Below are 24,786 nucleotides of genomic sequence, written 5' to 3' on the forward strand. Positions count from 1 at the left end.
CGTCCCCCCCTCACCCGTCCCGCACAGCCCCCACAGAGCTGCGCTCCCTCTGCCCCCTCTCCTGAAGTGGCAGCTGCCTCTGATATGTCACATTCCTTGGCCAGGCTCCCCCTCTCCGCGCCCGCCACGCAGCTCTGCAGCCCAGCTCCGCTTGCAAAGATAGAAAGGGGCCAGCACCTTTCCATATTAGCAGTGAGGCCGGAGGGGAACCAGCCTTTCCCCCCCACCTTCCCCATTCCCAGGCGTGTCACCGGATCGGGACACAGAGACCCTGGTGGCATGCGGAGGGAAAGGACACCGTCATGCTTCCTGCAACAAGAGACCCTGTGGTGAACTGGGACAGGATCCGGGCTCTGCACTACATCCCCAAGGAGGGCTGTGGGTTTTGGGGTGTATCTCAGCAGCCAGAGGCCAGGGCTACCAGTGCCACACAGCACCTCGCCACCCCCAGGCAAGGCAGGGCTTCCCCGGCTCCGGATTTATGGCACACATCTCATCACCTGGCCCCAGCCGCCCTCTCCAGGGGCTGTAAATCTGGGTGAGCGGGACATTAACGATATTGCACGCTGCTCGCCTGCTGTGAATGAGCCTGGCTGGCTTTGGCAGAGCCAGTGTCCACCAGCACAAGGGCAGCTCATTAGTGGCACAGCACCAGCACTGACATTCTGCACGTAGGGGAGCAGCTGCGATGCCCTGGGACATGCCAGGGTTGGGGACCCTGCTACCGACACCTGGGGCTGCAAAGCAGCTTGGCAGACCCCAGCAGAACCAGAGAAAAAGCCTGTGAGTGCCATGGGGCCTCTTCTGCTGCACCTCAGTGCCAAGAGCTGCTCCTTCCCCACTTTGTCCCCAGCTCCAGGGGTGCCAGAGGGAGCAACTGGCACAGGGCAGCCCCTGGGGCAGCTGCGGTGTGGAGGTCTTCAAGAGGGTGGCAGCGATGGGTAAGGTGGGGACAGAGCAAAAGGCAGAGCCCTTGCTCCACCAGCTAGGCAGGGAGGGAAGTAGCTGGATGCGTCGTCTGTCCCCAGGGCAGTCCTCGATGTCACAGGGCCACCTGCTGGACACAGCTCTTGCGATCTGAATGTCCTACAGCCCTCTCTTTGGTCCTGCAGCCAAAAGAGGGGGGTTCTCACAAAGACAGGAAGCTGTTCTGTCTCTCTGGCGGCAGCCCTGTCCCCGTCGCTGGCAGCAGATTGAGGACACCTATTTTTTGTCGCTGAAACATCCCACTGGGCTCGGTGAGGGCAGAGAGGGGCACCACCGGCTGAGAGCCACCTCAACACCTTGTGACCCTGATGGGGGAACACGGAACGTCCCTCCGTGTGCTGGGGGCCAGCACAGCAGGGCTGGTTTGGGGATGGTGGACACCTCTCAGCAGGCAGAGGGTCCCAGCAGAGCATGGGGACCCCAGAGCCCCTCTGAGCCTGCTCAAGGCTCAGCTCCCCTCGGGGACGGGCTCTGCTGCAGTCCTGGTATCGGCAGGATTGCTCCCCAGCAGTGGAACTGAGTACTCCTCGATGCTCCTCTGTGCACCACCCCCTGCCCCTCCCACGCCCCCGCCCCATAGATGCACTGGAGGCAGGGCGATGCTCCTCTGTTTATTTCAGCCGCCGGCAGTCACGTACACGCGGTGGGGTGGGGGTGCGATGGGGCGAGGGGTGGGGGCGCCGGCCCTGGCCCCCGGGCCTCTCTCCGGCTCCTCTCTCTCTTTGCCCCCTCTCTCCCACTCACTCACTCCTGCTCTTTCCTGTATCCACCTACGGGTTTCCTCTCGGCTCAGCCAGCCCCGTCCCCGCGCAGCCTCTTCCCCCCCACCCGCTCCCGGACGGGGCTGCCTCTAGGGCAGCGTGGAGGGGAGCGCAGAGCCCCGGCCCCCGGAGCACCCCAATCTCTCCCCGTCCCCGGCATTGCTGCAGCCCTACCCGGGAGAAACGCCAGCTCCGGGGCGGGCTGCGGTGCCGTGCGGGGAGACGGCTCCTGCTCCTGCGGGACCGCCTCCGAGGGAGGGCAAGGGAGGGGCTGCGGGGCGCGGGGGGGATGCAGAACCCGCTGCTGGGACACGAGGCCACCACCTGCTCCCCCCACCCCTTCCTGCCTGTACCCTCCGTCCCTCTCTGCCGCCCCCCGGCCCGGCCCTGATCCTGGCGCTAGCTGCGAAGCCTTGCGAAGCCGAAGGAGAGAGCCCGGGGGTGCGGGGGGAGCCCGGGCCGTGCCCGGAGGCGGCCGTGTCGGGGGGGAGTACGGGCTTGGGGGGGGCAAAAGGGCGGCTGGGCACCGGGATAGAGTCTTCTACAGCACCTCGTGCTGCTGCTGGGTCGCCTCGCTCACCACCTGAGGGAAAGGAACGTGAGATGATGCCATGTCCCAGATCCCCACTCCCCATGTGTCTCCCCACATTGCTCACCTCTCCATCACGAGTTTCGATGGTTTTGATCATCACTGTCTTCTTGGTGTGCACCTCGGAACCACGCTGGTCTGGGCTGGTCTCTGTAGGGAGGGGGACACAGGGATGACAGCGACCACGCAGACAGGTGGCATGGGAAGATGGCACTGGGGCTGGGGCCGAGAGTTTCCAGAAGCCCTAGGTCACCCCACCCCCCAAACACCTCATGTGCTCCTCCCCCACAAGCTCAGCGTGGCATCGGGACCCCGAGGGCTCAGCCCAACTCACCTCGGAAATTGAGAGCAGAGGCAAAGGTCTGGTGCATGGGGATGCTGATCCTGCACGGACACAGAGGGGAGAGCTCAGCGCCAACCACCCCAAAACCACGCCCCCACCTTGTCCTGCTTCCCCCTGCCGCTCACCGGTTCTCCTCGCCCTCCAGCAGCTTGCGGTAGGTGGCGATCTCCACATCCAGGGCCATCTTGACATTGAGCAGGTCCTGGTACTCGCGCAGGTGCCGGGCCATCTCATCCTTCAGGTGCCGGATCTCCTCCTCCAGCCGCGCAATAGTGTCCTGGTACCCGCCAGCCTCCCCCGCAAAGCGCTCCTCCATTTCCCGCATCTGGCGCATCAGCGAGTCATTCTGGGGGGACAGTGGAGTGCGTCAGCACGGGGGTGGCACATGGAGTGCTTCTGGGGCACCCCAAAGTCCTTCTTGGGGAGCCCGGGGTTTGTTCTGCACTGTCTATGGCTCACCGTGCCCTTGAGGGCATCGATCTCACAGGTGTAGGACTGGATCTGGTGGCGGTACTCCAGCATCTCCTGCTTGGCCTGCCGCAGGGCATCGTTGTTCTTGTTGGCTGCTTGTGTCAGGTCAGACACCTGTGGAGAGGATGTGATCAGCAGATGGGGATTGTCATGGGGATGGACCCTCCGACCCGGCTCATCCCCAGCCCCACACCTTGGATTTGTACCACTCCTCAGCCTCGGCAATGTTCTTGGCAGCGATGCTCTCGTACTGCGCGCGGATGTCCCGCAGCGCGGCTGTCAGGTCAGGCTTGGAGATGTCCATCTCCACCTGGATATGCTGCTCCTGTAGCTGAGCCTGCAGCTCGCGGATTTCCTGGGGACAGAAAGGGGTGTGTCAGGGCCCCATTCCCTGCTCCATTCCCCAGCCCCAGCCATGCCCACGGGACTGCCCCACACCTACCTCTTCGTGCACCTTCTTGAGGAAGGCAATCTCCTCCTGCAGGGACTCAATGCGTCTCTCCAGGTCAATGCGTGCCAGCGTAGCTGCGTCCACGTCCTGGGGGGACACAAAGAGTGGGGTTAGGGGTGGTGATAGGCACCCTAGAGTTGCACAGGGACTACCAGCCAAGGCAAATGGCAAAGCTGTGCCCACAGCCATGCTCCAGTGATGGGCACTGGTTGCTTGAGGAGGGGGCAAGGAGGACAGAGGTGGCCAGGCAGCATGGGGACTTGTCTACTTACAGCTCTGAAAGCAGCCAGGTTGTTCTCAGCCTCCTCCTTCAGCTGGATCTCCTCTTGCAGCCTGGAGGCAGAGAAGGAGGCATTTGGGGACACCCAGACAGACCCCTGTCCCCCACCATTCGTGTTTCCTCTTGCTGTCCCCAAGCACAGCATGGCTGGTGGGAACACAGCAGATTGTCCTGCACTCCCAGCGGGCGGAGAGAGGGCTGGCTGGGGGCCAGGGGTTCTTCCTCCCATTCCCTATTATAGTCAACGGCAACGGGAGCACAAAGGCATGAGGTCAGCTCGGTGTCATGCTCACTGCCCCGGCCCTTATAGGGACGAGTGGCCGGCAGGTGGGGGACGGGGTCCTGAGAAGCAGCCACTGGCTGAGTCACTCATGGGGACAGCAGGATGGGCTGGGCACCTGGCTCAGAATGTGGAGAGCCAGAGTGAAACAGTGGGTTTTGGAGTCTCCACAATGCTGTGAGTATGGAGGGCACCGCAAGAGCTGTGACAAGGGAGGGGGCTGCGTGCCCTAGGCTGCAGCTCACAGAGTCTCAAGGGGACAGAGGTGCCTGTTTGTGTTGGCACAGCAGTGCAGGAACCCGACACCCGTTTGTCCTGTGCCCTGCTCCTCCCCTGACATTCGGGGTCATCCCACAGAAGCAGCGCAGCTGGGTGGCAGGACAGCCAACTGCCATCAGCCTCACAACATCAGTAGCTCCAGCCTGAACTGCTGCTCCTGCTGGGTCATCCCTCAGTGGTGGGATCTCCAGCCTTCCCTGTCTACATCCCCATGATGTAGTACATTGGTACAGCAGCCAACACCTGGACCTCAGGACCAGAGGTGCTGCCTGGTGGCCGCGTGCTGGTTGCACCACAGTGTCCCTCATCCCAGTGGCCGTTCTCCCAGGCCCCAGCCTCATCTCCATCCTACAGCATCCCTACAGAGTCTGGAAGCCCCTTCAGTTCCTGGTGCACCATAGCGCTCACAGCAGGCCGGGAGCACTGCTGGCCTGCGGAAGTGCAGCCGCTTCCTCCCCTCCCTCCCTCGCATCCGGAGCCAGCAGAATCCCCCCCCACATGCCGCAGCCCTCCCTGCTTCTGTACATCTGTCTATCTGTCCATCAGGGCTAAGATCAGCCCTGATGAGCTCCTCTTGCTGTGAAGAGCAGGGGCCCCTGATCCCCGGCTCCAGGGATCCTGTGCCATCACTGCACAAGAGTGCAAGGGACACCTTCTGCTGCTGGGGACATCCTCCCACTCAGTGATCCCTGAGCACCTCCAAAGGGCTGGTGTGCGCCTTCCCTGTGCCATGGCTTAGGTAACCCCATGCCCTCCCGAGACCTGCAGACATAGTGCCAAGGCTTTGGCCCTGCCGCAGTGCCCTGCGGATGGTTGCCCAGCAGGAGACACACACAGGGCGAAGTGAAGGGGTGAGGGGATGGAGCGGCGGGGCCACAGTGGTGGGCACCCCGGGGGGATACCAGAAGGGTCTACCCAGGGCTGGAGCCATCCCCAAGGAGGGATCGGAGAGGGAAGGGCCCCCTCACCTCTGCTTGAGTTTCTGCAGGTCATCTAGCAGGTTGTCACGCTCCACCTCCACGCGCGCCCGCTGCCCGGTGAGCGCATCCACCTGGCGCCGCAGCTCCCGCAGCTCCTCCTCGTACATCTCGGCCACACGCGTGGGCTCCTTGCCCCGCAGGCGGTTCACCTCGGCCACCATCAGCGCATTCTGCTGCTCCAGGAAGCGCACCTTCTCAATGTAGTTGGCGAAGCGGTCATTGAGCTCCTGCAGCTCCACTTTCTCGTTGGTGCGGGTCTGGAGGAACTCCTGGTTCATGGCATCAGCCAGGCTGAAGTCCAGCAGCTCGCCAGCCCCCTGGTAGGCGCTCTGGTAGGTGCGCAGCGGTGTCACGCGAGTGGTGCGGAAGGTGGACAGGGTGGGCACGGCCGAGGTGCGCGACACCTGGTAGACACGGGAGGTGACAGAGCTGCCGCTGCCCCTGCTCCCGAACGAGGCACGGGGGAAGACCGGCGAGGTGCCACCGCCAAAGGTGCGGCGGTAGGAAGAGACCCGCTGGCTGGAGGAGTACGACTGGCTCATGGTGGCGGTGAGGCGGCGGCAGGGAGCAGGGAGCAGGCAGCAGGGCTGGCGAGCGGCCGGAGCTCGGCGAGGCGTCGGGAGTCAACCCGTGCTGCTGCTATTTGTATCCTGCTGACATCACCGGCCCCTCCTGCTGCGGGACAGCTGGGGGATGCTGCTGGAGGGGACGGCTGCCAGCCCCCGCCCTCGGCACTCACCTGTGGGCACCGCTGGGCCGTGGCCCCCCAACGGTCCCCCGACAGCTCACAGCCCTCCTAGGGTTCCCCTTGGTGCCACAGTCCTCTCAGCACATTCCCCCTTCCCGGGCGACATTGCTATGGGACCAAGGGAAGGGATTTGGGTAGGTGGATGGGGATCCCACCGGCACTGCCCTGACCCCAGCTGGGGCACTGTGCCCCCATTGGAGTGTCAGACGGACAGCTGGGCTGATGCCAGAGAGTAAGAAGTGAACTCAGCACTTCTCCACTCCTGGAGCCCAAACTTCATGGCCTAGCGGGGCACAGTCCCTAAACTGGCCTTATGCACCCCAGCAGCATCCCAACTTGCCCTGTGGTGAGAGTACCAGGCTCAGCTCTCTGTGTGGGGCCATATACCATCCCCACCATGGGACATGCCCTCAGCGGGGGGGTGGGACACAGGAAGGGAGCAGTGTGGGGGCTCCTGATTTGAGCGTGCTTGGAATTACCACCACCCTGAGCCCACTTTCTGGTACACAAGGGCCCAAGGTGGGGCTGGGCACCCTGGAGGGGGTGCTGAGTGACCCAGAGCAGGTGCTGGGGTGCAGAGCAGCCCAGTGACGGTGACGTCACCCCTGGGTCCTGGCTCTGGCACATTCCCGAAGCAGCAGGCACCCAACCAAAATAGCCTCATACTCATCCGCGTGGGACATCAGTGGTATTTATAGCTGGGGAGGCACCCTCTTAACCCTTTCTGTGCCAAGTACATGGATGGGGACCCTGCCCTCCCCCTTGTCACTGTCACCCCCCATGCAGGGGTTAGCATGCCTGGGACTTGGGGACATCTCTCCCCAAGGAAAAGACAGCTGCTGCTCGTACTTCTGGGGTGGCCATGCTGGGAGGCCCCCTGCTCCCCAGGCCCCACTGCCCACATAGTGCCCCCTGCCATACCCAAACCGGGCTGTTCCAGGACGCTGTGGCACAGGGGACTGTTGTGCCACTGGGCACAGGGTGACTCAGCAGCAGGAGTAGCGCTCAGCCCTGCACCTCCCAGCCCCATGCATGCAGCGAGTGGTGCCTGGGCTCAGCACTACAGCCTGGGGGCAGTGAGAGGCTGGGGGCAGTGAATGTGGGCAGATGGCCAGAGTCCCGCATCTGGGCTGTGCATCCCAGACCCTCTCTCTGTCTGGCATCCCTCCAGGCTGCCCAGACACAGAATAACACCGTGGATTCCCGGATGGTGCTTACTGCCCGGCGGAGCCTGACTTTAAAAGGGAAGGTATTTCCAGATGGGGCTGTTTCATCCCAGCGGGGGGGACACTGTGTAAGGGGGGGCTTGAGGGACGAGAAGGAGAAGATGGAAAAACATACAGCATCCTTCCTCCCTCTGCCCCCCTTCCCTGCTCTGACCATGCCCAGCTCATCTCTGACCCCCTGCATCAGCCCATGGCTGAGATGTGAAGGGACACACGGGTCCCCACGCCAGCACAGCCCCACTGCTCAGTCGTCCCTTCCAGTGACTCCATCCCAGTGCTCTGGGTCAGGGTTGGGGTCAACACACTGTGCATGGGGAGTGGCTGCCAGCATGGTGCTGACCCCACTCTGGAATGCAGTTTCTGAAGTGGCCTTTCCTTGGCCGCCCTACAGCCTTCCGGGACACCGTCACAGGGCAGAGGCCCTGCATTTGGCATGGGGCCAACAGAGGGACAGACGCCTCTTAGGAAATTCCCTTCCCCATGGTGCGGGAAGGAGGCGGGAGGAGTGGGAAGTGGAGATGTGGGCAGATGGGTCCTCAGCTACGTGCTGGGTTTGTCCCACTCCACAGCACTGGAGACAAACTTAGCATGTCCCTCCAGTTGTGGACCAGAGCAGAGGCAGTGCCCCAAATGATATCCCTCACCACGCTCAGCATCATTCGGCTCCAGCCCAGGCCATGCTGACCCAGATGGAGCCTGGGAACAGGGCCCCAATCCCCAGTGCTGGCTTGGCCCCAGCTCCCGCAGGGCCCCGGGATGAAGGCGTCGGGAGCCAGAATGTCAAACAACACCGTGAGCCAAGCCAGCTGCATCCCGCAGCCGGCCCTCCTCTCTGGCCCTCCCTCCCCACTGCTCCCCCGGGATTTAAGGCACGCGGGGATCCGGGCACAGCCTCCCAGGGGTTGCGGGCACTGGGGGCTGCAGCTGGGCAGGATGCAGGGATGGGGCACCAGCTGCCACTCAGTCTCGTACCACAGTGCTGCTGGGCAGGTCCGGGCCCTGCCTGGCCTCCTCCTGATGAGGATGAGAAAGGAGCAGCCAGGGTGTCCCCCCCACTTTGCTGGCCCCCGGCCGTCTCCCTCTGTCCCGCTCCTTTTACAGACACGAGCCTCTGAGGCGCCTTTACCCTAACAGGGAAGGAGCGGACGCCTGTTCTCTTAGGCGCGTGCTATTGTCTAAATAGGAGATCACTCTTCCTCCGTGCCTGGAGTGCAGCCCAGCCAGTGTGCTGGGGTCCCATGGAGCCCTGGGTGCCCCCAAAAGCCACAGACCACTGTTTGCTGCTCCCTTCAGGCTGCCAGCATGGGCACAAAGCAGCCCCAGTCCACATTCCTCCCTTCCCAGGTTTAGCGATGCTGGGGGTGGCTGCTTGTCCCTGAGTGCCACGGGGATGCTGGGTGTGGCACAATTACCATGGGGATGCTTGGGGTCGCTGGCTGACCCCATAGTTCATATGAATACAGGGCATGGCCCCCTTGATCCATGTGAGTGTGTGGGATGTTTTTTCACCTTTGTCCAGGGGACATTATGGGGGCACTTGTTAGGGTCTAGTGTGGATGCTAGGGAACAATCACTTCCATGCCCTGTGAGGATGCCTGCACTGATCAGCCACATCTAGCTGTGACCCATGGGGATGCTGGTGATGTTAACCTGTCCCACAGGCCGTGAGGATGCCCACAGCTGACCTGGCAGCCCACATTCTCCTCGCAGCCCAGGAGAGTCCATCTCCTTGGCCTCGATGGCATCACCCATACCAGTGAGATGAGGCAGCACTCGCCCCATCCCAACGCATGGCTGGCGGCTGGTGTAAGGGCAGCCGTGCGCTCAGCCTCCAGCAATGCCCGGGTGCTGACTTCACTTTCCCATGCAGGGACACGTGGCCTGGGCTGGGGGCTCGGCAGCAGCGCGGTTGCCATCCCTGCGCTCATCCTGGCAGGGCGGGTGCGGGGGGCTGGCAGGCTGCAGGAGAAGGGGGCGGCCCTTCCCGGAGCTTTGCACATCCATCCTGGCTGCCTGGCCCTTAACCCCTTCCAGTGGGGCTCAGCTCCGGCCGCGCGGCCCTATAACCACGGGAAAGGGCACGGCACCGCAATCCCCTGTCCCCTCCGCACCGCACGCCCATGGGCGCACGCAGGAACCCTGCGGCGGGTCACGAGCCCTGCAGCGAGGGTCCCAGCCGCACTGAGTGCTGCGGGGCGGGGCAGCGACGGGGCCCGGGGCAGCAGGTGCAGGGTGAGTCAGGGAGCACCCAGGAATAGCCGCTGGCAGATTTTCCGGGAAGATCCTGAGGCTCTGGGAATCAGCAGCAGGGTGCCAAGGCGCTGCCCTTTGCCCACTGCAGTGGGGCCACACCCGGCCCCGCCACTCACCCGCACCCTTGGCACCCCGATCCCATATCACCCACCGGGTGCAGCGAGCACCCTCTGACCTGAGGGCCCGCAGTTGACCCACGCACCCCGAGCCCCCGGCAGGAGGCTGCACGCGGTGCATCCGGCACGCCCTGTGTTTGGCTGCGGTGGCCGCGGTTGGCATGGAGACCCCCCAGCTGTCCGCTGGCGGGGTGCCAGGCAGGGGGGCCCCGTTCTCTTTTTTCTTTTTCGGGGGAGGGGGATGTAAGGCAGGTGCTGGGCTGGGAGCACAGACCCGGGGCTGTCAGGGTCACGGCAGCGGGACCACCAGTTTCCCGTCTCTCAACGCGCCCCGAGGCTTTGCGTTGGCGGCGGGGGGGGGGAGGGGACACGGAGCGCCGCGCTGCGTTACGCCGCGACCTTCCTCGGCGCGAAGCTGTCGGTCCTCCCCGCCAGCAGGGGGCACGCGGCGCGGCGCGGGGAGGGGCGGCGGCGGCCATGCAGGTACCGGGCGGGAGGCGGCGGCGGGGCCGGGCGGCCGTACGGAGCCGGGGGGGTTCGGTGCCGCCGTGCGCCGCCTCCGGGACCGGGAGGGATGGGGGAACCCACGGCCCGGCCCCGGGGGTCCGGGGAGCGGGGCGGCTCCCGACGTGACCGCGGTGGCGGTGCCCGCAGGCGGTGGGCCCGAAGCAGGCCGTGCAGGCGGCGGCGCAGGAGCTGGTGAGGTTCGTCAACCGCGGCCCCTCGCCCTACCATGGTAAGAGCCGCCCCGCCGCCCCGCCGCCGGCACCAACCGCCTGCTGACCGAGCCTTCCCCGCAGTGGTGGCCGAGTGCCGCAGCCGCCTGCTGCAGGCCGGCTTCCAGGAGCTGAAGGAGACGGAACACTGGGACATCCGCCCCTCCTGCAAAGTGGGTCCGGGGCCGAGGGCTGGGGGCCGAGGGGGGAGCGCGGCCCTGACGGCCTGCCCCACACCCCCCCTCCCCGCAGTACTTTGTCACCAGGAACTACTCCACGCTCATTGCCTTCGCCGTCGGGGGCCGCTTCCAGCCGGGGAATGGGTTCAGCCTGCTCGGAGCACACACCGACAGCCCCTGCCTCAGGGTGAGACGTTCCCGACGTCTAATTGCTCTGAGTCCCTGTGACCTCTGACATCTCTCTGCTACCCCGTGCAGGGTGCTGAGTCCCCACACTGCTCCGCTTTTGCATTCCCCTCCCTACAAAGCGCCTCATGGCATGCTGGTGGGCTCTAGGCATGCTCTGCCCGATCCCCACCGGTGTCCCAGTCCCTGGTGTCATCTCTGCACTCATCCAGGTGAAGCGACGTTCGAAGCGGGGACAGGTGGGCACAGTGCAGGTCGGTGTGGAGACCTACGGAGGGGGCATCTGGAACACCTGGTTTGACCGTGACCTCACCGTAGCAGGAAGGGTGATCATAAAGGTGAGCCCAGCTTGAGGCAGAGACGGTGGCTTGGCTGTGGAGTAGGACATGCTGCTTCTCCTGTGACCTCCTAGTTTTGCAGACCTGGCCCAGCAAGGCAGCTCAGCAGTCCTGCTGGTATTTCAGGAGCCAAACACAGGGCACCTGGAGCAGCGACTGGTGTGCGTGGAACGGCCCATTCTCCGCATTCCCCATCTGGCCATCCATCTGCAGCGCAGCATCAATGAGAACTTCGGACCCAACACTGAGCATCACCTGTAAGGCCCGGCTCAGCCCTCCCAGCTGGAGCAGTGCCTTGCCCCAGTTCTCTCCCTGTGGCAGCTGCTGATTGCAGTGGGGTGAACTACAATGGCTTCACTCATAGTGAAGGGCTTGGGGAAGAGCACTGGGGTGTCCTAAGGTAGCACAGTAGGTCTGTGCTTAAAGTTTAGTGTGTCCTTGCTCCATTCAGCATGGCAGTCAGTCCCCGGGGGGTGAGCAGTGCCCTGAAGCTGCTGACACTGTCTCCCCACAGGGTTCCCATTCTGGCTACTGCTGTGCAGGAGGAGCTGGAAAAAGAGCCAGCCATGGAGCACACAGCCAGTGTTGCTGCAGCCCAGGTGAGTAGGTTGCCAAGGACAAGCAGGGGGCTCACTTCGGTCTCCCATGTGCCGTCTTTTGATCTCTAGTCCTCAGGGCTCCCTGCCAGCAAGTTCTCTTTCTCCTTCCCATTCACAGCTACTCACTCTCAGTTCCACCCCAGAACCACTTACTCAGCACATGTGCTCCACTGTTCTCTGTTCCCACCCCAGCCTGCAGCCATCCTAAGGGAAAGGAAAAATCCCCCATCAAACTGTCACATATAGACTCCCTTTTCTCTCAGAGGAGGGAGGGGAGGTTGTGCAATGGGCAGAGAGCCCCTCACTGTGTTCTGTGAGCACAGCTCAGTGAGGGCTCAGATGCAGAGTGTGTTAGTAGGCAGGAAGCCTAGGACTGCAGTGTGAGAAGGGAATGAGAAAGTTTCTCTGCTACCCATCATTTGCACTGCCCACAGCTCTGCTCTTTTCCCAGACAGAGCGGCACAGCCCTGTCCTGCTTTCCCTGCTCTGCTCACAGCTGGGAGTGAAACCAGAGCAGATTGTGGAGCTGGAGCTATGCCTGGCAGATACGCAGCCAGCGGTGAGTACAACAGAGTCTCCTTTTACCTGTATGCAACATGCCTGCAGACTGGCACTGCCCGGTCCCATGCACAGGACGCTTCCTCTGCCTGGGGGACACAAGGCTGAGAGCAGGCTGAGAGCAGAGTGAGAGGAAATGGCTCCTAGGGGGCAAAGGTGTGGACTGGGCTGGGGACACATCCCACCCGCTCTTTGGTGTCTCAAAATCTGTGCTTACTCCTTGTTCTCTGACTGCAGACTCTTGGTGGTGCCTTTGATGAGTTCATCTTCTCCCCACGCCTGGACAACTTGCACAGCTGCTACTGTGCTCTGCAGGTGAGAGGAGGGAAGGAGCCTTGGGGCTTTGTCATGGCCCTCTTGTGCCTCGACTTAGCTTTGCTGGTCTGTTAGCTGGTTCCTATGGCAGGGGTTCTTGGGCCTGGGGTTGGATAGTCGCTGCCCCCTTGTGCTGAGTGTGTGGCATTCCCAGCATCTCCCGAGAGTGATGAATTCTGCTCTCATTGGGCAGTGTACCCACAGCTCCTTTCCTTGGTGCCTTGGACTTTCCTGGGGATGTTCCTGGCAGCTCAGTGCTGAGCTTCCTTGGATGGGGTGGCACTGAGGCTGATGCCCTTTCTCCTCCTCTGTCTCTCCAGGCACTGATAGACTCATGCACAGTTCCTTCCCTCTCCCAGGAGCCTAATGTGCGCCTCATTGCACTCTATGACAACGAGGAGGTACGGAGCATAGCCGTGGGGTGACTGGCATGCAGAGGGGCTCCATGTTCTGTTTTCCTTCCACCAGTTATTAGGAGGAGTTGCATCCCAGCCACCCATAGAGCACCATAGAGTTTTCTCATCCCACCACAAAACATAGAGTGGGCCTGGCAGGGAGTGGGAACTTCTGATGCAGTTGGAAGCCTCTCTGCTGGATGTGGGGAGCTTGCTGTCACTCAGTTGGCCTGGAGTGCTGGAGGTGGCTGGGGTGGTGCTGGGTGGGTTTTGTGCTGATGGTCCTCCTGGCAGGTAGGGTCAGAGAGTGCGCAGGGTGCCGAGTCCCTTCTGACAGAGCTGGTGCTGCGCCGAATCTCAGCATCACCACAAAACCTGACAGCCTTTGAGGAGGCGGTGGCCAAGTCCTACATGATCAGTGCTGACATGGCCCATGCAGTGCACCCTAACTATGTGTGAGTATTCTGAACCCTGCCACGTTGCATGTGGGGACACATCTTTTGCACTCCTTTTGGCATAGTGGCAGGACAGTTCTTGTAATGGGAAGGCAGGATTGCAGCATGAAACTCCTGCTTCTCTTTTGCAGGGACAAGCATGAGGAGAATCATCGGCCAGCCTTCCACAAGGTGAGCACAGCCTTCTGCTTTGTGCCAGACCTGGTGCCATCTGTCTGCTCAGCAGCAGCGTGAAACACACAGCCACTGTCCAGAGTGCAACTCGGCAGCAGTTTTACAGGCGACCTTTGTCCTGCCACACCATGCAGTTGTGCCACATTGCTAGATTTAATAACATGGAACCACAGTTCTATCTGTGGATATCTTCCCTGGCTTAAAGCTGGGGCTGTTCCCATGGCAAGCATGTCACTCATAGGATCCGGGGGGTGGGACAGCATTTCTGACTGTGGGTCTCTCCTGGGCACTGGGCACTTAGAATTCTGTAAGTAATACAGTATATCCCTGTGCCAAACCCCATGTCTTCTCTTTCACAGGGCCCTGTCATCAAAGTGAACAGCAATCAGCGCTACGCCTCCACAGCTGTCACTGAGGCAGTCATCCGGGACATCGCGGCCCGTGTGGGTGTTCCTCTGCAGGTGAGCGCAGCTGGGTGAGCACAGCTCCCTGGTGAATATTACCAGTTCCTGCTGAGGCCGTGTGCTGGAGGGCAGGACCAGTATCAGGAACTTACCTCTCCACTACTGTACCTATGCCTGCTGGTGTCTGTACTGCCTTGCTGTGCCGGGTGTCCTGGCAAGCAAGCTCAGGGGAGTACAGGTCTGGCCTGACCTCACTGAAGCTCTCTGGGGGTTTTGGCATCTTGGCTTACAGACTATGCTGCTTCCCTGTCCCAGCATGTCTTCCATTAGGACTAAGCCTGGTGGAAGCCACAAGGGAGGCTGTGTGGCACTGGGAGCAGCTGCCAACCCCATGTGTCCATGCAGGAATTCATGGTACGCAATGACACTCCATGCGGCACCACCATCGGCCCCATTCTGGCCTCCCGCCTGGGGCTGCGTGTGCTGGACATTGGCTGCCCACAGCTGGCCATGCACTCCATTCGAGAGATGTGCTGCACCTCGGGGGTGCTGCAGAGCATCACTCTCTTCAAGGTGAGCCAGATCTCTTCCCGCTGCCCCAAATCCCCGCTGCTCTGTGCTCTGCGTCCCCTTCAGCCCTATCTTTTGGGCGGGCCTCCCATTGCATGGGGACAGCGCAGCAGTACTACGAGCTTCCGGAGGAGCTCCTTGCCTCTCCGCCATCCGTCCCAGCCTTCCCTGGTGACTGCCATCCCCAAATGGTTCCTATGGCAACCAGCGCTAGCCTTGAGTCAGTGATGGGTTACTATGGTGACGCGGTCCTGCTCTGTGCAGCAGCTGGCTGCGCTGAGGCTGCACATAACCCAGCGGGAAGCTGCTGGCTGTGCCCCTGCCCTGCGCCCTGATGGCCCTTCTCCTTTCAGGGCTTCTTTGAGCTCCTGCCAGTGGTCAGCAGCAGCCTGGTGGTCGACTGAGTGCGGTGGGAGAACGGTTGTGGGATTCATCTCTGATTAAAGCATCTCTGTCTCACCAGGGAGTGGTCTGTGTGTCTGGCTGGGGATGGGAAGGGATAGCTGTGGATCCTGAAGCTGTCGAGAATGTTGTCCAGCAGAGGAGTTGGGGTGAAGGATGGCCCTCGGAGCTATTGCTGTCCTCAAGGCCCTGACAGGGCTGTAGGTGGGCTGGGGCCAAAGCTCCAGCTTTATTCCAGCCCCACTGTGCTTCTACCCCAGGAAGGGCGCTAAGGAGTCACTTTGGAGTGCTGGACCCAGGACTGGGGATGCCTCTCCTGGCTTCCCGAAGGCCGGCTCTAGTGGGGCAGGGCGTGAGGGTGTGGTCTGGTGCTCGCTGCCCATTGACTAGAGTGCAGGGGCAAGGCCCAGGCAGGAGCCAGTCGGGCCGCAGGGCGGGCGAGGGACGGCCGTTGATTGGCGGCTGCGTGCCCGCGCGACGACACACCCCCTGGGGGCGGAGTTTGTCTCGAGGGAGGCCGTGATTGGCGCGCGGCTCGGCCGTCTCTCCCCGGAACGCGACGTCATTGGCCTCGCTCTACCGGAGGGGGGCGTCAGCATAAAATGGGGGGAAATAAGTCGCGGCCTCCGATTGGCTGCTATGCAAAGGGGGCGTGGCACGGCGGCGGCTGGGCGGGCGCCATTGGAGGGGCGGTGGCGGTGGGCGGGGCGCGCGGCGCGGCGGGGCGCGGGTTGGCGGCAGCGGGGGCGCGGCCGGTGGGTGCGCCATGGTGCGGCCGTGAGCGGAGCATGGGGCGGCGGCTGCTCCGGGCGCTCCTCTGCCTCCTCCTCGTGGCCGGCCGCGGGCTGCTGCGGGTCGGAGGCGCCACTGCCGCGCACGGTGAGAGTGGGGCTCCGGGAGGGGCGGTGGCACCGCCCGGCCGGCGTTCCCGAGGCTATCGGGTGGGGCGGAGGGATGCCGTAGGGCGGGGGACGGGTGCAGCGGTGCCGTCACGACGCGGCGGGCCCGGCCCCGGTAACGGGAGAGCGGCGTTGTGCGTCACCCGCACCGGGGGCGCTCGTGAAGGGGATGCCCCCGGGCGTTCCGCTAACTGCGGAGTTGCAGCGCCCGGCAGGACGGAACGGGAGCGGGGCAACGCTCTTCCGGACACCTAGCCTGGCGGGCGCTGCGGGGCCCGGCTCTGGAGTACAGCCCCGAGAATGGGGACCGGGGCAGCGTCACCTCGCGGTGGCTTCCTGCGGGACCCCGGTGCCCTTTAGCTGCCCTCCGCCGGCAGGTGCGGCCCGGGACCCGGAACGAGCCGGTATGCTCTCTGAACGCTCCAGCTCTGCCCGCGTCTCCCTTCCCGGAGCTCTGGGGTACCGGGGCCCTTACCGGCAGCAGGGCTGCAGCGTCCCCGCACGGGCCCGGCGGCCGCTGACTCACTGCCGGTGGGCAGGTGCCGCTCCGTCCATCCGCTCCCGGGCAGCGGACCCCTGCAGTCACCCAGCTGAGGAGGGGGAAGACCGTTACCTGCTCCCCGGGGCCGCCCCGCGCAGTCCTTGCATCCCCGGGAGCGGTTGCGGTCGAACCCTGCCCGGCCCAGGTTTCCTTCCAGGCGCGGAGCGGGACTGCCCGGCGGGACGCGGCTCCTTCTGTTCAGCACCACGGACAGCGCCCGGCCCGCCGCCCGGTCCCGGCGCCCGCGGCCCGAAGCCCCCCCAGAGCCACCGCGCTTCCCTGCGCCCTGCGCCTCCTTCCGTTCCCACCCTGGGGAGCTGGCGGGGGCAGCCCGCGGGTGCCCGCGTTTTGGGGACCCCCTCCCCACTTGCCCCGGAGCGGGCTCAGCGGGCCCCTCCCTCCCCTCCCCCCGGTTGTTTTCTCGTTCCTTCCTCGCCATCCGGGGCTGAGTCATCGCTTGCTGCCGTCTCGCTGCTGACGGTCTTGGACCGAGATGCGGAGGGAGGAAGGGGGATGCTGCCCCCCAAAAGGGGTGGGGACCTCATTATACCGCTGCGTGTGCACCTTGGGGCTCCCCGTGCTGCGAGAGCCGGTCCCCCCACGCTGCAAGGTGCAGGGCCGTGCCCCCGTCTGGTAGTGCCACATGTAGGAGGGTGAGAGACAATCCCGCAGCTCGCTGTCCCCCTAGCTCTCCCTTCCCCACTGCCAGCACCCTACAAAGATCCAGGCTCCCCCCTTCCCAGAGCTAGGAACAGGCTGTGCTCAGAGCCCGCTGCTCAGCTTTGGGGATGAGGAAGGCTGCACTGAGGCCCTGTCCCTGGGCTCCCCCACTGCCACCACACTGCACTTCCCTGCAGAGCAGATTCCCCAAGCAGGTGGCTGCCCTGCTAGTTATGAGCAAACCCCACTGAGCCCCCTTTGCTGACTGTGCTGGGTCTGTCTGTCTGTCTGCCCCAGGCTGTCTGTTTGACCGGAAGCTGTGTTCCCCACAGGAGGTGTGTGTGCAAGGTGAGTGCCTACAGAAGATCCCCTGGTCCTGCTCTATCCGAGGTGGTGCCTTGTGGGGGGCAGAAGGGAAGGAGGCAGCTGGGGCTGTTCCACCCTAGCTGTGTTCATCCCATCTCTTGCAGATGGGCTGTTCGGGCAGTGCCAGGTGGGCTCAGTGCAGGACAGGCCCCACTTTCAGGTCACCTCCCCCGTGCTGCAGCGCCTACAGGATGTCCTGCGGCACCTCATGGCACAAGGTGAGGGCTGGGGAGGCGTAACCATAGGTTGTGCAGCATCACACAGGCACCACAGGGAGCAGGGACATTTGAAGTCCCACTGGTTGGGAGCTGCGCTGGGGCAAGGAGGGACTCATCTGGCTCTGGGAGGAACGGGGATGACCTCAAGCACAGGGTAGCCCACTTTCCCCCCCCATCTCATGGCCCCCCTCCACCGCAGGGCTCTCGTGGCAGGATGGCATCACACAGTACGTAATCTCACAGGAGATGGAGCGCATCCCCCGCCTCCGCCCACCATCCTCGCTGGAGTCCTCACCCAGGGACAGGTAGGGCAGGGTGGAGTGGGGGACACAGCAGGGCTGGAGAGCTGTGCCCAGGTGCCATCCTTCACTGCTTTTCCCAAGGTCCCTGCCTGTGCGCAGCTCCCCCCGACGCACCCCACTGCCCATGGCCCCCAGCCTGCCTGCAGCCCAGCACCTGGGGCAGCCACCACAGCTGCTGCCCTCAGGCCTGGCTCAGCGCTACCTGGAGCACCTTCTGCTGCCCCCGCCGCCCCAGCTGGGCTACGAAGAGGCTCTGCTGCATCCCTACTCCTACCACAAGGTACGTGGCAGGGCGAGGATCCTCTCGCAACCTCTTCTCTCTGTGCTGGGATGTACAGTGGGTGCTGACCCGAGGCTGTGGTTTGGTTGCAGTTTGGCTACCAGGACACCACACACCAGCTCCCAGGTGGTTCGGCCAGGCAGGGTCCCGATGCTGCCTCGCTGTTGGTCCGCGGCCTGTATGGGGCTGGCCCCATGCCCTCCTACAGCGGGCAGCCGGGGGCAGAAGGTGGGCACCTCTTCCAGGATCTGGGCCTGCTTGCACTGCCCAGGGAGAAAGCTGCTCGCATGGACCCGGCCAGCACCAAACCCCTGCACAGTGCGCGGCTCCCAGGTGACTACAGGGATGTGGGGCAGCAGGATCAGACCGCAGCCGTGGCTGCCCGGCCATCCTCTGTACAGACAGGTATGCATCCCTTGAGCTTGGGGCTGTCCATCCCATTTGCCCTCCATCCTTGAAATCCCCAACCCACAGCCCCATGTGGGTGCAGAGCTCTCCCCAAATGCCACATTCCCTTGCAGATGCCTCCCTGAAGAGACTGGCCTCCCTGCTGGCTAGCTACGGGCTGGGGCTGCCTGAGCTCAGTCCCCAGCAGCTCAGCAGTCTCTCTGCCCTTCTGCAGCTGCTACAAAGCTCCAGTGAGCGGGATGCAGTGTCCCACAGTGCTGGGTGTGGGGTGCTTGCCTTCCTTTGGGATCCCCATCCTTCTCTTTCCCAGGTGCTGCCAGCCCTGAAGCACCCACAGCAAAGCGGCTCAGTGCTCAGCAGGGTGCTGCTGGGCCACAGGTGGGCTGTGTGTGTGTGGGAAGAGGGTGTAGCCTCCCTGGGGGACTCCTCGGGGGTTCCAGCACTTCCCTGTCTCCCATCTATAGGTGTCAGAGGGGGACATGCAGCATGGAGAGGAGCCAGTACCACCCTCCTCCGCGGTGCCACCTCCCAGGGTCACAGCCAGCAGTGCCCCAGCACAGGGGCTGAGGGGCCGGGCAGCCACCTCGCCAGCCCCCCAGGCCCAGCCACAGAAGGGGCATGGAGGCGACGAGACGATGGCAGTGGAGAAGAAGAGCTATGCAGAGGTGAAGGACGGCGGTGGGGCACAGCGGGGCACGCGGCCACCCGATGAGTATGGCTACATCATCACGGACCAGAAGTGAGAGTGGGGCCAGGGCACTGCACAGACCCCATCCCCAGCACTGAAGCCGCGTGTCCCCCTCACCCCACCTTGTTTCCGCAGGCCACTGGGGCTGGCTGCTGGCGTGCGCCTGCTGGAGCTCCTGGCCAAGCGCGTGCACCTCTCCACCATCAGCTTCATCAACATCAGGTGAGGGCAACACGGTCCTGCCTGGGGATGGGATAGGATGGGCTCTGTGCCCTGCTCTCACCCTGTATCCCCCCCAGCGTCGTGGGGCCCGCGCTCACCTTCCGCGTGCGGCACAACGCCCAGAACCTCTCGCTGGCAGATGTGGCCAGCCGGGCTGGTGAGTGCTCAGGTTGGGGATCCCACCTTCTACACACCTGTTTTCCCCCCTTCTCCAGGAACTGAGAGGGGGAGTGGCGGTCAGGAGGAGAGGGCTCCTACCATACATCCCAGTGCTGCTGGCTGAGCTGGGGGACCTGGGGCATGGCGGGGTGTTCTTGGACTCCTGGAGTTTCCTTGGCCAAGGGAAAGCACCCCACTGACTGTCTGTTCCTGTCTGCAGAGCAAATGAAGGCAGAGCTGGAGGCTGAGCTGGGCCTGAAGATTGTACAGACGGGAGTGGGAGAGGTAAAACCATGGCATGGGGACTTAAGGCTGGGATGGGGCTGCAGGTGGTGCTGGGGCCACTGATGGCCCCACATGAGGCTCTGATGGGGGGCTTTATGTTGGGAGCATTCTGTTCACACCCCACAGCATGATGCTGCCTGTGGGTTTGGGGCACTTAGCTCTTAGTAGAACACAAACCCATGGGGTCTGAAGTCCTTCCATCCAGGACTTGGCTCATCCCCAGCCTCACTTCCCTCCAGTCTCTATTTACGTTCTGGGTATGCCAGCCCTGTGCTAAGCACCCTGGGGACCAGGCAGGGAAAATGCCATCATCCCTGCAGGGAGCAGCGTGGCAGCTGGAGGCAGGGATGGAGCAGCAGCCATCTGCTGGGAGAGAGCCTTCTTTCCCTGCTCCTGTGGGCCACAGGAGCCATCCCATGGGGGACAGGGATAGGAATGGAGTATATGTTAGCAGCTGGGGAAGGGCACAGCAAACCCCTGGGCTAGGGTCCCTATTCCTCCCTCTCCTGCCCTGGGGACACCAGAAGGGGGAAGGCCACCAAGGCAACTCATCTCCATCAGCCCCATGCACAGTGTCACGATGGCAGTGCCTTTTGATGTGACAAGTGGCAGGAGCCGGGAGGGAGGGAATCTGCAGCCCTAATGAGTGCTTCTCTAATGAGCAGGACCCCCGAAGGGAGTTGTTTGCACTCAGGGGTGAGCTCCTTGTGCTGAACACCCCCAGGGCAGGGAACAGCAAGCGCTGGGCCTGGCACTGTCCCAGCAATGGGGGCAGACGGCAGGGACATCCCCAGGCAGCGTAGGCAATGATGATGATGATGATGATGATAACGATGACGCAGCGTCCCCTCGGTAACCTCATCAGGCCCATGGCCAATGGGAAGCCGAGGCAGTGAGGTAATGTAGGGCTTTAGCATCTCATTGGGTGCAGAGTATTTGGTGGTGGGGCTGCCTTAGCATCCTGCCCTCCCCCGGCTCTGGGGAAGGACCCTGGCAAGCTCGGCCTTGGGGGTCTCGGTCCCATCCAGCAAAGGCTCAGCACCCTCCTGTCCCAGCATGGGGGCTGAAAGATTGAGGAGGGTCTGGGGTTCAAGTTCTTGGGTTGGGTCAGGCAGGAGCTCCCTGAGCCCAGGCTCTGAGGGCCCCCACCTGCCCTGCAGCCTAGCAGGGCTGGGAGGCAGTCCCTGGTACTGGGAGCAGCAGGTGGCTGCTGCTTGGGCTTGTCCAAGCTGTGCACCTCCTGCACCCCGGGGGCAGGGCTGTGAGCTGTGCTAAGTGCAGGCACAAGTGCTCCTTGCAGAGACACCTGCTCTGCCTCCACTGAGCTGAGGAGCGGCGCAGCTCCAAGCATCCTCCCTCTGCTTTAGCCCCCACATCTTCAAACACAGTGTGGGATGGGTTCTGTCCCTGCACCCTTCCCTGTGCAGATGCCTCACTCTAACCCTTGCTTGGCTCTGCCTGCAGCGGAACGAGGCGGCTGTGTACCCACGCCCCTCTCACTTTGGGGACGGCTTCCACTCAGTGCTGCTCACCTTCATCGCTCTGGCCTGCGTGGCTGGTGTCTCCATCGCAGCCGCTGCAGCCTTCTGCCTCCGGCAGCACGCCAAGCAGCGGGAGAAGGAGCGCCTGGCTGCCCTGGGGCCTGAGGGGGCTGCCGACACCACCTTGGAGTACCAGGTAGGGATGCAGGATGCTGCATCCGCACGGTTGCGGGTACAGGGGGGGCCCTGTGGCTGAGGACTGGTGCTCTGCTTGCTGTCTCCAGGAGCTGTGCCGCCAGCACATGGCCACCAAGTCGCTCTTTGGCCGTGCCGAGGCCCCTGCAGCACCAGCAGAGACGTCGCGAGTGAGCAGTGTCTCGTCGCAGTTCAGCGATGCCCCGCAGCCCAGCCCCAGTTCACACAGCAGCACGCCGTCCTGGTGCGAGGAGCCTGTCCAGTCCAACATGGACATCTCCACTGGGCACATGATCTTGGTGAGCCCCCCTGGCGGGCTGCGGCCCCCAAGACTCCCCCTGGTGCCGGGCTGATGTCTCTCTCTGCATCCCAGGCGTACATGGAGGACCACCTCCGCAACAGGGACCGGCTGGCCAAGGAGTGGCAGGCGCTCTGTGCCTACCAGGCTGAGCCCAGCATCTGCTCTGTCGCCCAAAGCGAAGCCAATCTGAAGAAGAACCGCAACCCTGACTACGTGCCCTGTGAGCATCCCAGGGCTGTGGTGCGGGGCACGGGGATGTTGGAAGCGCGGCATGGAGTGCTGCCCCCAGTGCTCACTGCCTCCCCTGCGCTCCTCTTCCCCAGATGACCACGTGAGGATCAAGCTGAAAGCCGAGAGCAACCCGTCCCGCAGTGACTTCATCAATGCCAGCCCGATCGTGAGTGATTGCTGGGGTCCCCCCTGGCTCCAGGGGCAGCATGAGCTCCCTTTCAGCTCCACTACCCCCCAGAGCATCCCCTGATCCAATGACACGCAGCGTGACACCCCTTTCTCCCTCCAGATCGAGCACGACCCGCGGATGCCGGCTTACATCGCCACGCAGGGCCCGTTGTCCCACACCATCGCTGACTTCTGGCAGGTGAGCGTCACCCTGCTGTGCCAGCATCTGGGGACGGGGGCGTGCCCCGTGCAGCTCTGGAGCTCCTGCATCCCGGTGACGCTCGCTGTGGTCCGGATGGGTCACGGCAGCTCGGCACCGCACCTGGGCTGTCACCCAGCAGTGACAGCGGTGGTGTTTGGCGTGCAGATGGTGTGGGAGCACGGCTGCACCGTCATCGTCATGCTGAGCCCGCTGGCTGAGGACAGCGTCAAGCAGTGCGACCGCTACTGGCCGGACGAAGGCTCCTCGCTATACCACATCTACGAGGCGAGTGCGGGCTGGCAGCAGGGGGCACCCCGCAGCCCCTGTGTCGGGGGCACCGCGAGCATCGCCCCGCTCCAGCGTGTGGGGCGGAGCCGCGCAGGGTCCGCTGCTCGGCGCTGACACCGCGGGCCGACCCTCCTCCGGGCAGGTGAACCTGGTGTCGGAGCACATCTGGTGCGAGGACTTCCTGGTGCGCAGCTTCTACCTGAAGAACGTGCAGTCTCAGGAGACCCGCACCCTGACGCAGTTCCACTTCCTCAGCTGGCCGGCCGAAGGCATCCCCGCCACCACCCGGCCCCTCCTCGACTTCCGCAGGTGGGTGCCAGCCCCGGGAGGGGGCACAGCGGGCTCTGAGCGGGCCGGGCACGGCTCGACTTGGGGGGTGGGAGCCGGCGGTGTCCCCGGTGGCGGGCCTCCTATCCGCCCCGCTCCTGCGCTGTCTCTGTCCCTGTCTCGCAGCTGCCGGCGTCATTTTTGTGATTTGCAGCTAGTAATCTGGCTCCAGTTGCATAGTCACAAAAGTGATCGTTGGCAGCCGTGCCTGCCGCACGGAGCGTGCCGGGAGCCCAGCCGGGGCCGGACCGCAGCCATCCCCGCCAGCGCCGCTCCCCCGGGGGCTCCCGCTCCCGGCCCACGCTGGGAGGCGGCAGGAGCCCCGCACCGGACCCCGGTGCCCCCTCCCAGCGCAGCCCGACCCAAGCAGGCGCTGACCCGATGCCTCTTGTCCTTGCAGGAAGGTGAACAAGTGCTACCGGGGCCGCTCCTGCCCTATCATTGTGCACTGCAGGTACCGCAGCGGGGGGGTCGTGGGTGGGGGCTGTGAGGCGAGGGCCGGGCCGGCACCCCCGCCGCGCTTCTCTGCGTCTTCCAGTGACGGCGCAGGCAGGACCGGGACCTACATCCTCGTCGACATGGTCTTGAACCGCATGGCCAAAGGTACGGCGTGCGCCTCGCGCGCTGGGAATGCGGCGGAGGGCTCGGCCCTCAGCTTCCTCGTGTCCCCGCCCTAGGTGTGAAGGAGATCGACATCGCTGCGACACTGGAGCACATCCGCGACCAGCGGCCCGGCATGGTGCAGACCAAGGTACCCCCAGCCCCGCCGTGCCGGCTGGCCCTGCTGCCCCCGCCTCGAGCAGGGGCCGCTCCAGCCTCACCCCGTTCCGCTCCCCCAGGACCAGTTTGAGTTTGCTCTGACCGCCGTGGCTGAGGAGGTGAACGCCATCCTGAAGGCTCTGCCGCAGTGATGGCGAGGATCCCCTGCCCTTCCCTCTCGTCTCCCTGCCGTCCCCCTACCCTCTGGCTTTGAGCGCGCTCCTGGCCCTGTAAATGCTGTCTGTGCTGCTAGATCTGTTTTTTTCCCACCCCTCTCCTTGGGCTGCAGGGCTCAGCCCTCTGCGTGCCCCATGGCGTGCAGCCCCTTTGCTCCCACTGCTGCAGTGGAGTGTGGGCTCCTGTCCCCTGTGGCATAGGGGAAGGGCAGTGATGCTGGAAGATTGGCTGTGGGGATCCCCCGGCTGCTCTCCCACCTCTATCCCTGTGCCCAAGGGGGGACAGGAGTGGGAGGGGGTCCTAGCCCTGCCCTGTCTTCTCCTTGTCACCCCCACCTCGTCACTCGAGCAGAAGAGAAATTTCTAGAGAAATATAATTTTGTATCTTGATGTGAATAAAGTTCTCGTGTCATGTTTGTGCAGCTGCAGCTGAGCCTGGCCTCTCTCTGTGTCCAGGGGAAGGGGGACATGGTGGTGGCAGCATCCCATGAAGCCTTGGGGGAAGCAGAAGGAGCACAGCAGAGCCCAGGCCTGACCCCAGGCAGGGGGATCCTGCACCTCTTTTTTGGGGCTGC

At 63.7% G+C, this 24,786-nt stretch overlaps 3 protein-coding genes across 9 annotated transcripts; 2 read left to right on the forward strand and 1 right to left on the reverse strand.

The window, feature by feature from the left end:
• Positions 1-1,585: 1,585 nt before the first annotated feature.
• Positions 1,586-6,066, reverse strand: DES (desmin). The gene is made up of 9 exons (XM_010713640.4): positions 5,410-6,066; positions 3,875-3,935; positions 3,594-3,689; positions 3,345-3,506; positions 3,140-3,265; positions 2,806-3,026; positions 2,672-2,721; positions 2,405-2,487; positions 1,586-2,331 (listed from the first exon to the last, which is right to left on the reverse strand). The coding sequence occupies exons 1-9, from the start codon at positions 5,961-5,963 to the stop codon at positions 2,290-2,292; spliced, it is 1,395 nt and encodes a 464-aa protein (XP_010711942.1). The 5' UTR covers positions 5,964-6,066; the 3' UTR covers positions 1,586-2,289.
• Positions 4,276-15,112, forward strand: DNPEP (aspartyl aminopeptidase). 5 transcript variants are annotated; one of them, XM_085228258.1, is made up of 16 exons: positions 10,064-10,247; positions 10,419-10,500; positions 10,565-10,653; positions 10,733-10,846; positions 11,058-11,183; positions 11,310-11,440; positions 11,698-11,782; positions 12,234-12,341; positions 12,578-12,655; positions 12,976-13,056; positions 13,345-13,505; positions 13,637-13,676; positions 14,039-14,140; positions 14,489-14,656; positions 14,759-14,873; positions 15,007-15,112. In XM_085228258.1, exons 1-16 carry the CDS (start codon positions 10,242-10,244, stop codon positions 15,015-15,017), a joined length of 1,497 nt encoding a protein of 498 aa, XP_085084384.1. In that variant the 5' UTR covers positions 10,064-10,241; the 3' UTR covers positions 15,018-15,112. The 5 variants fall into 5 exon arrangements, with proteins under 5 accessions (XP_085084386.1, XP_085084382.1, XP_085084383.1 ...); XM_085228260.1 differs by lacking the exons at positions 10,064-10,247; positions 14,759-14,873 and adding an exon at positions 4,276-4,305; XM_085228256.1 differs by lacking the exon at positions 10,419-10,500 and having other exon boundaries at positions 9,911-10,247.
• A 642-nt stretch (positions 15,113-15,754) lies between these two features.
• PTPRN (protein tyrosine phosphatase receptor type N) lies at positions 15,755-24,639 on the forward strand. 3 transcript variants are annotated; one of them, XR_014884418.1, is made up of 23 exons: positions 15,755-15,934; positions 17,453-17,503; positions 17,626-17,739; positions 17,939-18,044; positions 18,123-18,321; positions 18,414-18,726; positions 18,843-18,959; positions 19,040-19,107; positions 19,194-19,468; positions 19,553-19,639; positions 19,717-19,796; positions 20,019-20,083; positions 21,548-21,760; positions 21,849-22,058; positions 22,133-22,280; positions 22,384-22,457; positions 22,581-22,658; positions 22,827-22,946; positions 23,092-23,133; positions 23,205-23,258; positions 23,677-23,730; positions 23,815-23,879; positions 23,954-24,028. XR_014884418.1 is itself a non-coding variant. In XM_085228254.1 (23 exons), the coding sequence occupies exons 1-23, from the start codon at positions 15,844-15,846 to the stop codon at positions 24,185-24,187; spliced, it is 2,841 nt and encodes a 946-aa protein (XP_085084380.1). In that variant the 5' UTR covers positions 15,755-15,843; the 3' UTR covers positions 24,188-24,639. The 3 variants fall into 3 exon arrangements, 2 of the variants coding, with proteins under 2 accessions (XP_085084380.1, XP_085084381.1); XM_085228254.1 differs by adding an exon at positions 24,116-24,639 and having other exon boundaries at positions 23,092-23,258; positions 23,954-24,027; XM_085228255.1 differs by lacking the exon at positions 17,626-17,739 and adding an exon at positions 24,116-24,639 and having other exon boundaries at positions 15,756-15,934; positions 23,092-23,258; positions 23,954-24,027.
• Positions 24,640-24,786: the final 147 nt, after the last annotated feature.

Source organism: Meleagris gallopavo, chromosome 7 (genome assembly GCF_905368555.1).
Source record: "Meleagris gallopavo chromosome 7, MGAL_WU_HG_1.1, whole genome shotgun sequence".
Taxonomy (NCBI): Eukaryota; Metazoa; Chordata; class Aves; order Galliformes; family Phasianidae; genus Meleagris; species Meleagris gallopavo.

What these genes read in the sequence shown, in the direction of transcription:
- DES (XM_010713640.4), bottom strand. Translation starts at nt 5,963, where the DNA reads ATGAGCCAGTCGTACTCCTCCAGCCAGCGGGTCTCTTCCTACCGCCGC. An exon ending in CTGGAGGGCGAGGAGAACCG is followed by an intron (nt 2,722 to 2,805) that starts GTGAGCGGCAGG and finishes GTGTCCGTGCAG; the next exon opens with GATCAGCATCCCCATGCACC. An exon ending in TCGAAACTCGTGATGGAGAG is followed by an intron (nt 2,332 to 2,404) that starts GTGAGCAATGTG and finishes CCTTTCCCTCAG; the next exon opens with GTGGTGAGCGAGGCGACCCA.
- DNPEP (XM_085228256.1), top strand. Translation starts at nt 9,926, where the DNA reads ATGGAGACCCCCCAGCTGTCCGCTGGCGGGGTGCCAGGCAGGGGGGCC. An exon ending in GCTGCTACTGTGCTCTGCAG is followed by an intron (nt 12,656 to 12,975) that starts GTGAGAGGAGGG and finishes CTGTCTCTCCAG; the next exon opens with GCACTGATAGACTCATGCAC. An exon ending in CACTCTATGACAACGAGGAG is followed by an intron (nt 13,057 to 13,344) that starts GTACGGAGCATA and finishes TCCTCCTGGCAG; the next exon opens with GTAGGGTCAGAGAGTGCGCA.
- PTPRN (XM_085228254.1), top strand. Translation starts at nt 15,844, where the DNA reads ATGGGGCGGCGGCTGCTCCGGGCGCTCCTCTGCCTCCTCCTCGTGGCC. An exon ending in GAGTCCTCACCCAGGGACAG is followed by an intron (nt 18,045 to 18,122) that starts GTAGGGCAGGGT and finishes GCTTTTCCCAAG; the next exon opens with GTCCCTGCCTGTGCGCAGCT. An exon ending in CCACTGGGCACATGATCTTG is followed by an intron (nt 22,059 to 22,132) that starts GTGAGCCCCCCT and finishes TCTGCATCCCAG; the next exon opens with GCGTACATGGAGGACCACCT.